Source organism: Lagenorhynchus albirostris, chromosome 2, assembly GCF_949774975.1.
Source record: "Lagenorhynchus albirostris chromosome 2, mLagAlb1.1, whole genome shotgun sequence".
Classification (NCBI taxonomy): Eukaryota; Metazoa; Chordata; class Mammalia; order Artiodactyla; family Delphinidae; genus Lagenorhynchus; species Lagenorhynchus albirostris.
The window spans coordinates 3,623,841-3,638,774 of NC_083096.1; the positions used below are offsets into that span (position 1 = coordinate 3,623,841).

Here is a 14,934-nt window from a genome sequence, read left to right on the forward strand (position 1 = left end):
TTGGAGGTCTTGAGGAAGTGTAGAGATGCAGGGTGTTGAAACTACCTGCTGCTTGTTCTATTTTAGTTAATCATAAAAGAAAAAGAAAAAAAGATCCCTGCCCAGCTCCTGCCATGCTCCTAGCTCATCGGTGGACTCAGTTGTTCTGGCAAAAGTTTAGAATAGAAACCAAGGCAACGAAAAGATGTCGGAGGGTTTTTTCCTCTTTGATTTTATATTTTTAAGCTGTAGGGTGTGAAAAGAAATGGACAGATTAGGATACTACTACAACACTGCAGGTGAAAAGGAATAAAGTTGTGAATTAAAAGGATGTCAATAGAGGTGAGGGGGGGCGAAGATTTTAGAGATCATTACAAAGTAAAATGATAGGACTTGGGGAGCATTTAAATATATATTTCAGATTTTCTTTCTCCCTCTCTCCCTCTCTTTTTTTCTTTTTTGCAAAAACACAACACAGTAAAACAAGATTAAATTTAGGAAAGGAGGTGGTGGGGTGGTGGTGGTGGGGTGGTGGTGGTGGGATGAATTGGGAGATTGGGATCGACATATATACACTAATATATATAAAATAGAGAACTACTAAGATCATGCTGTATAAAAATAAATAAATAAAGTAAAATTAGAAAAAGTAAAAAGACATAAGCCCTCAGCACACAGGCTAAAATAATTTTGCTTAGAGACTTTGCCTCAATACTGTTAGAGTTCTAGAATAGCTCTACATCACCGTCTGTTTGACTGAGAAAGTTAGGAATGAAACAATATATCTGGGTTTCATGATTTAGTTGGAAAATGTTGTGTTAAATAAATATTAAACACAAAAATCTAACAAAAAAGAAGGAAAGGAGGTAGGTTCTGCCTTCTGAGGGGTGAGTCTGGACATGGAGAATCAGGATCATCAGTGCATAGTAGGTGATGATAAGGAACTCTGAGTTTAGGAAATAAGAATAAAACAGGCCAAAGGGGCTTCCCTGGTGGCGCAATGGTTGAGAGTCCGCCTGCCGATGCAGGGGACGCGGGTTCGTGCCCCGGTCCGGGAAGATCCCACATGCCGCGGAGCAGCTGGGCCCGTGAGCCATGGCCGCTGAGCCTGCACGTCCGGAGCCTGTGCTCCGCAACGGGAGAGGCCACAACAGTGAGAGGCCCGTGTACCGAAAAAAAAAAAAAAAACAGGCCGAAGATTGAGGCCCATAGAACTCCAATATTTAAAAGTAGACAAATGTGGAGAACCAGTAGAGAGATGATAGACAGACAGACCAATATACATACATAAATATATAATGTTTGTGTATTATGTAACTCACACACATATATATATATATATATATATAACTCATCTATTTATGTGTGTGTGTATGTATATGCATACAAACAGTGTAGAAATATCTATGTTCTTACAGTACTTAATTGTCACTGGTAGAAGGATACCAAGTAGCCCAGAACAGAGCAAAGACCCAGCTCAAAGCTGAGGGCTCTGACCCTGTGCTCAGTCACGTAGAGAAAGGGAGGAAAAGGAAACCAGACCCCTAACCTCACCTCACCTTCCCTCTAACCAAAGGCATTTCAGAGTCTAGCGATGGTAACAATCCCAGGCAGATTTGTATTAGGAAAATGTTTTCCAAAAAATCAATATATAACCATACTCACCACCCCCAAACTCTACATTGTATTTAGAACTTAATAGGATTGCTGATCAAATTCAATTCATAACTAGTTTTGAATACCTGCAATGGGCAAGGCAAGGTACATGCTTGGAACTAAGAGCTCTTTCTTTTTTACTTAGATGGAAAAATGAAAACTTATGTCCAGGAAATGACTCTTAACTGTTATGACTCATAACTCACATAACTCATGTATTCATGGCTGTTATGGTGGGAAGCCGTAGCTTCTGGCACTACTTTGTTAGAGCCAGAGATCACTCACTCCTACCTGCATGCTTGAAACCATCACTGTCCCCCAGAATTATTTAGAAATTTTAAACAAAGTGTTGGTTTCCGGTTAACATGGCAAAGAGGCACAGAGCAAATAGATCAGACATTTATGTAAAACTCAGCCAGCGATGTTACTCTGCGCTGGCAAAGTGTAACTTTGCCCATATTTGTATTTTAGAGATTAAATAACACATCCGAGTTGTGCAACAATTTATCCACTGAAGTCACTCTCCATTTGGCTCTATTTCTTTATGCCTTTAGAGTTCACAATATAAATTTGAGGTCTAATATTTCCTATAAACACGAAACTCAACTGAACACATTAAAGTAAAACATATAATGCAACTCATAGGTTGCTAATATAGAAAAATATATCATTTAAAGAATTCATAATTTCCAAAATTATACAGTGAATCCCAAAATCTCTCTGGGGACTTCAAAGTATGATAAACAAGATTTGCACACCTAGATAATTATATCTATATATTTTTTCTAAAAATGAGTATGTTTGCTCTCCATATTTATGTGAGCAGTTGAAGTGAAACTTGGTTTTCAAAATAAATCTATGTATATCGATACATTTATTTATAGTATAAACTATTCAGCCCAATTGGTTTAAAGGTTGCTAGATCATTTTATACTCTTATTTTGATGATAAATTCAAAGATGTTTCTTATGGTAAAAATCCTTAATAGACTGTGTTGAAATTTTTATGGTGGTTTGCTCTGTGGCCTATAAAATATTTGAGAATTTCTTGATGCTCATTCAGAAATGTTTCCAACAGTTCCTGAGTGGGAATTTTTAATGGAAATTTACTCTGACTTATGATAATACGCATATTATTACCTTATTAAAATTATTATTCTTTATAATTTGGCTTTTATTATTATAACCAACTTTATAGGAATGGTAACTTGGTAAACATTTTCTGTACTAAGACAAAATGCTGTACCTATATAAAAAATGTTTAATCCGTTTTTGCAGTTAAAGAAAACAGACCAAAAAACCACTATCCACGCTGCTTTCTACTGTCCTTGGTTACACAAAATGTAAATTAACAATGTAGCGTGCTCAGAAGGTAGCTACTTCCCTGCCCTTTAGAGAAAAGGAGAGCAGTAGAAAGTCAAAAGAAGATTTCAAAGTGAATTACAATCAGCAAGATTTTTAAAAATATTTTTCCTGTTTTCTTTTCTTTTTTTTTTTTACTTATTTGGAAATCTACAAAAATACCATTTAAATATCTTTTCAATAATAAAACATTGCTTTTAGATTCTACACCATAAGGAGTAATATTACATATCAACCAAAAATGTACTCATGACCCAAACTGAAACCGTTCAAGAAATGTACATTAAATGGACCATAAGTGTACAAAGATCTCAAATGTGAATAGGTACCAGAGGTCCGATTATAGTTTCCTATAGAATACAGCATTTGCATGATTCTTAAGAGTTCAAGTATTTTTATCTCGTCAAGGCGCTACTATTTACCCATCACCCAGGAAGGGCGGCGGCCCCATAAGAATTTTCAAAGCAAATAAGCATTAAAACGACTGTAAGGGACCAAAACCTTGATTTAAAATACATTCTGTGATAAGAATTTTCAGAAAGTTAATATTTAATTAAATACCCAATTGTATTACTTTAAACTACAATACAACTAAGTATTCAATAAAATATTTCAGTCATAATCAAAATTTGAGGAAGCAAACTACTGGTCCGAAAAAAGGGAGTGGCTTGCATGCAAGCAAAGACATATTATGATTTTTAAAAATGCATTTTTTGTTGCAAAGATAAAAATTTACTTCTTTTGTCATAAAAATTTCCTTAGACATTCATAAACTTGTGTTTGTATATTTTGAGGGTTAAGTAATAGCTTTTGTAATATCCAAGTTTGAACAGTTTGTAAACCAAGATACAGAGAGACAATGTTTGTAAACCAAGATACAGAGAGACAATGTTTGCCTTTTAAATCGTGATTTTTTTTTTTGGCCAAACATGTATGCCTTTTTAAACAGAAACAATGTATTCTGTCACATAGCAAGCCATGTCCCTCTGAGGTACAATAACCTTGACTGTTTTACAGTTGGCTTCCTCACCTCCAGTCACCAATGCTTAATTTATTTTTATGTCTATTTCAAACCAATGACCTTACACACACACACACACAAACACACACACACACACACTAAGGAAATATGAATTTCCTCGTACTTACCTGTAACCAACACTACAGTGTCCAGAAAGGCAAAGCCAAATGCCAAGAGTTTAAGCCACAAATACATGGTCATATCTGGAAATCAGTCGTATTCCTGTGAAATAGCATGCGTCCTTCTGAAAGGCAAAATAATGGTTATTTCCGCAAAAATGTTTCTCTGTAAAACTGAATCAAAAAGAAAAGAAATGAATGCATACTCTTCACTGGTGTCTTATCGGACAGGGAGCAATTTCCTCCTTTGCTGAGAACAAACCACTTGCTGCTAGGTAGTGATGTCAGATTCGGTTTTACTAACTTCTCCAAAAATGCTGTAAAGCGTCCTCTTTGCAGGAAGTCAAGAAAGTTGTTCCAAGTCACTGCAAAGGCGTCTTACTTCCTTAACCCAAGTGATTAGACTGAGTTAGCAGGCCTTTCAAAAGATGTTCCCTACAAGGAAGATGTGTTTTTAGTATCCAAATAACTCTCCCAGGCAGTATCCATTACAACCAAAAACGAATATAACCCCCCCTGAAAAATCCATAACATTTTTACTTAAAAGATGAGGAAACATAGTCAGCATGGCTACAGCAAAATGGGGGTTGGCAAGATGATACACTAATTGAATTAGTAAAAAATACCTGTATGGGTTTTAAAAGGACCAAATGAATGAAAAAACTACTACCTATCTGGTTATTTTCGACAACCAGTATCATTTACCATCAGGGCATTCAAAACCCAGCAATATGACCGTTTTAGCATCTAGCCATTTCCTATGCAAAGCACTCTCAGGGAGCTTCACAGGTTTGCCCCAAATCTTTCACAGATATCCTTGTGGAGCCAGCCATGGAATTGGACACTCACTTCTACTGCAGCAAGTCCTGCTTCAAAAAAGTAATACTTCTGTGATATTCTTGGTGCTGTTGATGAAGAAAAGATGAGCCATTAAATTGAGAGCCGTCTTTTACAAAAGTTAACCATTTTTTCTCCCTCAGTAATACTCTCTCAACCTTTCTGATTAAAAGACAACAAATACGCAGTGTTCTTCTTGATTCTGATGGTGTTCTTAGTAAGTCCATTAATTAGGAAAACTCATGCTGGCAGAAAGCCTCTGTGAATCAGCAATACAGTTAAGTGAATTGGTATCATGGTCACAATCTCTGAATGCATTTAAAAATCCTCATGCACAGACATACCAGGCATTATTATTTGAACTACAGATAATGTTGAGGGGACTTTGAGAGAGACAGAGCCCTTGCAGCAAGCTGGTTAGGAAGTGGTGTTGCAGGACTTTTGCGTTTAAGTATATACATCTTTTGATGTTTGCAACCTGACTTGTTTTATACTTACTTAGGCTGCTAGGAAGTACAGAGCCACATTTGCAACCACCCTTGGTGCAAAGGAAAGTAATCCCACATCTTAATTTCTGCATAGTAACACTATAATGAGATTCTTATTAGGATTCTGATTTTATACGATTATTATTATAGTAGCTAACTTATTGGGCTCTTACCATGTCCAGGAATATGCTTAACCCTTTAATTGCCTAATCCAATTTGTACAACAACCCTTGGGATAGATAATGAGACAGATAATTCCTCACGTTATCTATGAAGTTCAGAGAGGTTAGGTGAGTTGTCCAAGGTCTCACAGCTACGAAGTTAACAAGCTATGTTTTGAAACCATCCCCAAGTTTCATCTTGCTTTCCTTGTTTACCTTATTTACCTTCCTACCTTCTTTCATTTTTCTCACCTCTTTCTCCAATCTTTTTTACTTTGTACTTTTATGATTCTTAATCTCAGAAAGATAGAACTTGATGTCATAAAAATGATCTTGTTCTCTTTTTGCAATAGAGAACAAATAAAACAGCTGGGCATGTCTGCAATACTGTTTAGGAGGTAGGTCTAAGGAAACGTATGCGTCAGAGGCCACGGATTTTAGTTCTTGGCTCCCCAGCCTATTTCTTAAAATGCATTTGCAGTGGAAATCTATTTGGGGGTTAGCTTAGAGTATGTTTAAGTGAATACTTGTGTTCTGTTAGCTTGCTACTGTGGCAGGGTATTTGGTAAAACTGGAGGCCAGGAAAAAAACTGTGTGACACACCATCTTTTAAAAGGAAGTGAAGTTAAGAAAACATACTTTTGAACAAGCTAAGGAGAGGGGGTCAGACACCTCAGAGAGACATTTCAAAAGGGCTTGCATATCACAGCTTTGAAGAAATAATAAGAAATTAGGAGATTCAACTTCATTTCAGGCAGGCGGGTAGAGAGATTCTACCCAAGGAATACTGAGATTAACTAACAACAAATGAGTTGGATTATGCGTTTTAAGGTGTTAAAATTGAGTTTAGTGTCAACCAGAAATATTAGACCTTGAGGTAGCAGAATGCTTATGGGATACTCTAAAGGTACAAAGAAATAGGGCCTGATGTAGAGACAGCACTGGGTGAATAGGTACACAATTCAAGTGCTCTCAGAATGGAGGCAAAGGCACCCAGGAGCTAAAGCAAGAAGGAAGGCCCTCACAGCTTGTTGGGGGACAGAGCACAGCTCCCCTTTAGTGGTGGACAACTGGACATAGAGGTGGGAGCCTGGTAAGCAGCTGGCCTCTCCACAGGGCACCCGAGGAAATCTCTGCTTTATCACATGTAGGCCCAGCATGGCCCTAGGCAAGCAGTAGCAGCCACAGACTCTCATAGAAACAGAAGGAGCATTTGTGACACTGGTATGATCCACTGATTCTGAGAAACAGGGACTGGGCAGAAGGCTGATGAATGGCATTTTTAAGAACCACTGACCCTGGGAAAGGACCAGGAAGTGATGTCAGAATTTATATGTAAAAGAGTAAATACCTGGGTCCTTCCTGAGTGGTTGAAACACTCCAAAACAATCTCAAAGTTTGATCAATAAATGCCAAAATAATCATAGCTGATTGACTTATACTAGATTTTTTAAAGATATAGTATTTTTTAATTTTAAATATTTTCTTTAAATTAATCATCATTTCCCAGATTTTTTGTTATATAAAGTAAAAGTTACATCAAGATAGAAACTGATGTAAAACAATTATACTCCAATAAAGATGTTAAAAAAAAAAAGATAGAAAGTGGTTACATGAGATGAACTGCAGAAGCAGATAGTATCCATTTATTCATCCACAAATATATAGTCACCTCCCAATATAAGACAGTCATTTTTACCATGATGAAGAAAAAATGGTGAGCAAAAAAAGACATGCTCCCTGCCCTGATGGAATATACTTTAGTGGAAGAGACAATAATTAATTAGCACACAGGAAATACTTGATGTTATGATTTAAGTACATAATAAGGTATTTGGTCTGGTCATGAGGTCAAGGAAGTTTGCGTGAAATAAAAAGCAATGAAGCTAGACCTGAAAAAAAAAAAAGAAGTTAAATGAACATGGGGAGAAAGAAAGAGTATTCCAGGCAGAAATAACTTTATATTTAAAGGAGGAGAGTGTGTTCAAGGAACAGAAAGAGGCATATGAGCCTGCCACAGAGAGAAGCAGAGCCTTATATTTACATATATTATATATATTATATCACAATACATGAATATATACAGTCATCACGTGGTATACCTTAAACTTATACAATGTTATATATCAATTCTACCTGAATAAAAAACAAAGTCAGGGGCTTCCCTGGTGGCGCAGTGGTTGAGAGTCCACCTGCTGATGCAGAGGACACGGGTTCATGCCCTGGTCCGGGAAGATCCCACGTGCCGCAGAGCGGCTGGGCCCGTGAGCCATGGCCGCTGAGCCTGCGCATCCGGAGCCTGTGCTCCGCAACGGGAGAGGTCACAACAGTGAGAGGCCCGTGTACCGCCAAAAAAAAAAAAAAAAGTCAGACATGAAAAACAAAAAAAAAGATCTGGCCTCAGAGCGAGGTGATAGTCAAACCCTGCCAGGCCTTGTAGGTTCTAGGACACTGATCTCTTTATCCTTTATCCTGAAAGATACAGGAGGTATTGAGGCATGTGAAGCATTGTTCCCAAGTCTCCTTGCCAATGACACCTGCATCACCAGATCTGATACCTTCACTCACTTCTCTGTGCTCATCTTATGTGACACAGCAGCACTAAGTACTGTCAGCCCCTCCTCCAACCCTTGCCTTTGGTCAACTTCCAAAACACCATTATCTACTGATTTTCCCTGACCCTCACTGGCTTATCCTCAGCGGCTGCCATGTGGGCCCTTCTTCTACCGGACTGCTAAGTTCTGTGACACAGGACCAGCTCAGGTTTGGCCCCGCTTCACTCTTCCTGAGCATGGGAACCTTAACTCTCCTGGCGATTCTCTGTAACCCTCGTGCATGGATCCCCACACATCACTGTCAACTGATGTAAAAAATTCAATACTGATGAAAACAAAGATTCTGCCTAGTGGCCAAGAAACGGGGTTAAATCCTAATCCTGGCAATGACTGAATCTCTCTAAGTTGGAGCTAGTAACACTACCTTAGTGTGGCTGTGAGAAGTAAACTAATTCAACAAGCTTTCAGTTAATGGTGTCAATACACTAGGTTACGATTAAAAGCGTACACAGCGGAACATACATCCCGCCCTTCCTTCCAGCCCCAACAAACAGAGGAGGAGAGACCCAAAGGAGGGAGGGGGGAGGACCCCGAGGACCTGACCTCACCAGAACATTCTGCACCTCACCCAGGCAACGTCCTGTGGACGCAGCAGGAGAGGAGGTGAAAGAGTGACACTGACTGTGCTCAACTCAGCTGAATGAATCTCTTTTTTTACCCCAGTGTAATTAGGAAGTTGGGGGACCTTCCCTATATACTGTTAAGAGATGGAAAAGGCACATTCAATATGCTGTTTTCTTTAATTGGCTTAAAGACACTGTGGATGGCAAGACTCATGCTGATTTCAGCAATGTCGAAATGTTTTATAAAATATGTGTCTCAGAATCAATGAAATACATTGAAATAGCTGACCTGTGGCAGGGGAAATATACAATTATTTTAATGAGCTCAGACTGTTTAATAAACCAGTCATGTATGTAAAAAACTACAAGACGGGCAGTGAGTTCTGATACCAGTTTCCAAATCTGCCTCAATAAGAAAGTCTTGTAGCTTTTCGTAAACTAAGAGAATATTCCACTCTGTCCGGGTCGTCTGTAGATTCCACTTTATTTTTGTTCCATAAGGTCTGAACCGAGGTGTGTGTGCTTTACTTCAGTAACATGACAGATGACAAGCCACGTTTAACATTGGTTGGTTCCTTTGAAGCCTGCAGGATCCTTTTCTCTCTCTCTCTCTCTCTCTCTCTCCCTCTCTTACTGCACTGACTCCCAGCAATGGATGACTTCCCTTTGTGGGCTATTCCAATCACCTACCTGGATGCATAATATAACACGTAGCAAGTAGAGCACAGGAGATGAATTAGCCTCCAAATGCTATGACGAGATATAATTTTGGAAACTATGATAGTGTAAAATAGGGACTCTACATATGGTCCATTGTATATGCCTTAACTATCACCTAACAGGTTCACTCCAAGCCATGCACTGGGCACTCGCTCAACTGATTCATTTAGTTTTCACAACACCAAGTGTTATGGCTTTTTCAACAAGAGAGAAAATAAAAAACAGAAGATGCTGCACACTTGGCTCTATCTGAGCTGTCACTGATGCTTCCTTCATATCATGTCCACGCAGCTGGTATCCTGCCCACCTGCATGCACGTGTTTACTTTTGTGTGCTGTTTCCCATCCCATGTCATACAAGGCTCAAACTCTTCAACATCAACTTAGTATAAAAGCAATGGTTTCTTTCTTGTTAGCTCTTATTATTTGAAAATATTGTTAAATAGTAGTCTGCGTTTTACTTATTTTTCCATAAAAAATTTCTAAAAGTCTGTACTATATTTAAAATAGAGAACCAACAAGGACCCACTATATAGCACAAGGAACTCAGCTCAATATTCAGTAATAACCTAAATGGGAAAAGAATTTGAAAAAGAATGGATACCGGTATGGGTATAACTGAATCACTTTGCTGTTCACCTGAGTTGAAGTTAAAATTTCTGAATCCAGCTTGAAATTAATCCAAATAAATAATGGATGATAAACAATGAAAAAAAAAGTTCTTTCAAAAAGCTCACAGCCAATTTCAAAATGTCAAAGAATATGGACATGCAGATATTTCAAGTTTGTCCCATGAAGTCATAAAGGAAATAGTGTCAGAGGAGATATGGACTGAACCCCACAAAACTAAATTAAATAAAACAAGGGCCAAGCACGTGAGAAAATGTGTAGATTTGATGTAATGTCCTCCTAGAAATTCAATCTGTTGCAAATCTCAACAGTCAGCCTCTTGGCATCTTAAAGTCATTGCACATCACTTTGGCCAGTTAGTAAAACACATTAAAGAAGACGACAACAAGGTCCTACTGTAGAGCACAGGAAACTGTATTCAATATCTTGTAATACCTATAATGGAAAAGAATATGAAAAAGAATAGATATACATGTGTATAACTGAATTACTTTACTGTACACCTGAAATTAACACAACAATGTAAGTCAACTACAGTTCAATTAAAACTGATTCATTAAAAAAGACTCATTCTCTACTCTGACTGGGTCACATTTAACATGTGAGCTCTGATTATGGGGGTTTCACTTGGACATGATCTTGAAGACGTCTTTAGGCGGATAATGTGAGACATAACATGCTATTTTTGTTCTTTTTTTTGGCCACACGGCATAGGGGATCTTAGTTCCCTGACCAGGGATCAAACCCATGCCCTCTGCAGTGGATGTGTGGAGTCTTAACCACTGGATGGCCAGGGAAGACCCAACCTGCTACTGTGAGGGCAGTGGACTCCAGTATGATTTTGAAAAATTTGGTAAACAGAAATGCTTTTCATAAAGCATTTTGTTTGCTTGAATAAGGCCCACTGGTGGAGACACCTGAGGCCACCTCCTCCAAGGAATCTTGTCTTCCAGCCCCTCCCCCTATAGCCCCTGTTTCAGTAGGACAGTCATGGAACACCTGTGTCCATGGAGTGCTTCACGCCAAATGTCCTCTGGGGTACGTTGCCCAGGAGGAACTAGGTCGATACCATAGATATCCAAGTTCCACATCTTTCTTGCCAACTGAAGAACAAAAAGCTATGCTAGCTGCAAGACCGCCTACCTTGAAGCGTCAGAGATGCTGCTTCCGAGATAAGAAGGGTGAGAAGATCTGCCATTTGGGGCACTGGGTTGTGCAAAGTACTTCCTAGTGCACATGTGATTTCTGAGAAGCCAGCTTTCTCAGGGGAGTAAGGAGAGATACGGGGGTCTGTGACTTTGTGAGCCACGTGTGTAAGAGACCCACACTCAGCTTTCCCTACAGGCTGGCCTTTGGTTTCTCTCTTACCCTGACTTTTGTATCCTTTTCTCTCTCCCATGACATTATAATAGGCTGTGTCACAAGATCTCATTGAGGGAGCCTAGCAAAATTAGAACTCTGGGAGTATAGCTAGAATTCAAGGGACCTGAAAGGCTTAGAAAATAGATCCAGTGGACACATCCACGATAACCCGTGGGAAACAGAAGATGTAAGTTCAACTCATAATCTTTCTCCCCCAAATACAATTTTGTTCTAGAGTTTCCTACCTCAGTTTGTGGCACCACCAGCCATTCTGTTGCGAAAATAGAAACCTCGGTGTCATTCTCGAAACTCACTTCCTCCAATCCATCACTAACTTCTCTCCATATGACTTCCTAAGTAGATCTTAAATTTCTCAATTTTTCTCCATTTACACCACCAGCCAAGGGACTACCACCTCTTGAATAAACATTTAAAATACCGGGACTTTCCTAGTGGCGCAGTGGTTGGGAATTCGCCTGCCAGTGCTGGGGAAGCGGTTTCGATCCCTGGTCCTGGAGGATCCCACATGCCGTGGAGTGGCTAGGCCCACATGCCACGGCTGCTGGGCCTGCGCTCTGGAGCCCGCGTGCCACAACTACTGAGCCTGTGTGCTGCAACTGCTGAAGCCTCTGCACCTAGAGCCCATGCTCCGCAACAGGACAGGCCACCGCAATGAGAGGCCTGCACACCACAGCGAAGAGTGGCCCCTGCTTGCTGCAACTATAGAGGGCCCGCTCACAGCAGAGCCGACCCAAAACAGCCAAAAATTAATTAATTCGTTAATTAATTAATTTTTAAAAAATGACCTCCTAACAGCTCTGCCTATATCTGCTCTAACATTATTTCTCACTTGCCAATTCATTCTCCACTCTGTATTCAAGGGGTCTTTTCTAAATGAAATTGTATCTTGGGCACCCGCCCCCGATTCTGTCAATATTTTTCCACAGAATTTAGGATTGAAAGAAAAATGCTTAAGAGAACCTCAATGGCTTTGCATGGCCCAGATTTCTACTCCTCTACAAACCCAATTTTTCACCCTAGTCATACAGACATTGGCTCAGACCTTCCTGTTTACCGTAGCTTTATCCAGGTAAAAGATTATATATATAGTGTCCTCTCTGCTTTAAACACTCTCCCCCATCTGGCAACATTCTTTTAATCCTACAGGTAGGACCAATCATCCCTGTCTTGGGAAGTATTCCTTTACTTCTCTGATTAGACCAAATAACCTCCCATTGCTCTCCCAGTATTTATTTCATCTACTTCATGGAGCCAGTCACATTGTTTGGGTGATTATTTGATTCATTTCTTTCTCTACCACCAAACCATATGTCCCATGAGGTCTGCTACCTCAGCCCGCAGGCAGAGGTATACTCTCATTAGTTGTTAAATGATTGAATAACCGCTGCATCCTTCCTGATGCTCCTGGGCTGCCTAAGCCTCTCAGGACTTTTTTGCAGCCCTGAGATGAGGATTAAATTTTCCACCCTTCCTGGTATAAAATGCGTAGAAGGTTAGATTTAATTTGAGTTACAGAAAATAAAGAACTGTGACAATTTGGGGACACTTGAATTAAGGTCACAGAATCATATCTGCTATATAGATAGACAGTCCCCAACTTACGATGGTTTGACTTAATGATTTTTTTTTGACTTTACGATGGCGCAAAAATGATACACATTCATTAGAAATCATACTTCAAATTTTGAATTTTGATCTTTTCCCTGGCTAGTGATATGCTATACGACACTCTCTCCTGATGCTGGCCGGGGGTAGCCACAGCTCCAGCCATGAGATCAGGAGGGTAAAAGACCAATACACTCACAACCATTCTGTATCCAGACAACCATTCTGTTTTTCACTTTCAGCACAGCATTCAATCAATTACATGAGATATTCAACACTTCGTTATAAACTGGGCTTTGTGTTAAATGATCTTGTCCAACTGTAGGCTAGAATGTAAGTGTTCTGAGCACAGTAAAGGTAGGCTAGGCTAAGCTATCATGTTCAAGAGGTTTGATGTATTAAATGCATTTTAACTTATGATATTTTCAACTTACGATGAGTTTATCAGGACATAACCCCATCGTAAGTGAAGGAAGATCTGTACTTGCTGAGGAGGACACCCTTATTCTTCCTGTTTTCAAAGACAAGTTCATTTTCTGCACCGTATGCAGGAAGAAACAAAAGAGCATGTAACACCAAAACCATCTTCCAAAGATGTAGCTCTGTTTTGATGGAAGTCCCTTTCCTCCTAATAAGCACTCCGTTAGTTAGGGTTAACACTTCCTGCTGGATCAAAGAGACTCTCAAATGTATAAAGGCTCAAACGCAGTGAAAGCTTATTTCTGCCTCAAAAGACAGTCCAAGGTGGCGTTCCAGGGTTGGAAGCTGATCTTCTCCACACAGTGATTCAGGCACCAGGTCCTTTCTATCTTGAGGCTTCACAATCCCCTGGCCTCGGCGTTGTCCGCACTTAGCGGGAGAGGGGCTAAGAAAGCATGCATAAGGCCCACACAATCCTTAAGGCCTTGGCCTGGAAGCGCACATAGCACTTCGCCACCCATTCTAATGACAATGATCAGATCCAGATACAATGGGGGAGGGGTAATGGGAAACTGTAGACTGGGACAATGTCTCCAGGTGGGAATCTACCTGCCTGCAGCAACTCTATACTATGGAAAAGGAGAATAAGTATAAGTTTGGGAGGACAGCTAGACATTTTTGCCCCAAATACCCTGGGTTTGGATAAGAAAAAACCAGGAGAACTTGGACGTAGAAAAAAGAGAGTGTTAAAAACTGTTATGTGCAGAGTACAGTACAAAGGAAAACGAGTGGGATATTATTCACACCCTCTAGGAGTTCAGGCCAGGGAGGAAAAGGACAAATGCACAGTTAACTATAACATAAGATATGTACATAGGCGTATGTATGTGTTCAATTTTTTGATGAATATAAGAATTTTCAAACCTTTAGGATATGCTCAGAGCTGAAGAATTATCTTCATTTTCTTGAGATGATTGTCAAGCACTGGGTTTTCTGGTTGCCAAAGGAATATTACCCTGCAAATGTAACTTGTTTTACAGGAGAAGCATGGCACTTGAGACCGCTTATTACCTGTCAAATAACCTTGACACTTTAGTTTTCTGTGAATTGAGGGTATATTTAATATGTAAGGTAGTAAATTTTCATGGTAAAAAAAAAATCTTTGTAAACTAAGCAAGATCACAAAGGCACCACAATAGTGGATGATCTAGCATGAAAATGGAAAAATATCATGTACCTGAACAATTCTATAGAATGAGATTATGTTTAAAGTACCAAGAGGAAAGAGTTGGCTTTAATTAGTTATGTTTTCTCAAACGCTGATAAGAGTAGTAATAGTAGTAGTAGCAGTTGTAACATATTCATCAAGCACTGTTC

The 14,934-nt window shown here is 39.5% G+C and overlaps 1 protein-coding gene across 1 annotated transcript in view; it reads right to left on the reverse strand.

Moving 5' to 3' along the window:
* Window positions 1-4,357, reverse strand: part of PTPRC (protein tyrosine phosphatase receptor type C) — a 127,916-nt gene extending 123,559 nt beyond the window's left edge. Inside the window, exons 1-2 of the mRNA XM_060126813.1 lie at window positions 4,343-4,357; window positions 4,146-4,261 (exon numbers count right to left, since the gene is read on the reverse strand). Of these exons, the coding sequence (XP_059982796.1) occupies window positions 4,146-4,218 (73 nt within the window). The 5' untranslated portion in view covers window positions 4,219-4,261; window positions 4,343-4,357. The remainder of the gene's footprint in view (window positions 1-4,145; window positions 4,262-4,342) is intronic.
* Window positions 4,358-14,934: the final 10,577 nt, after the last annotated feature.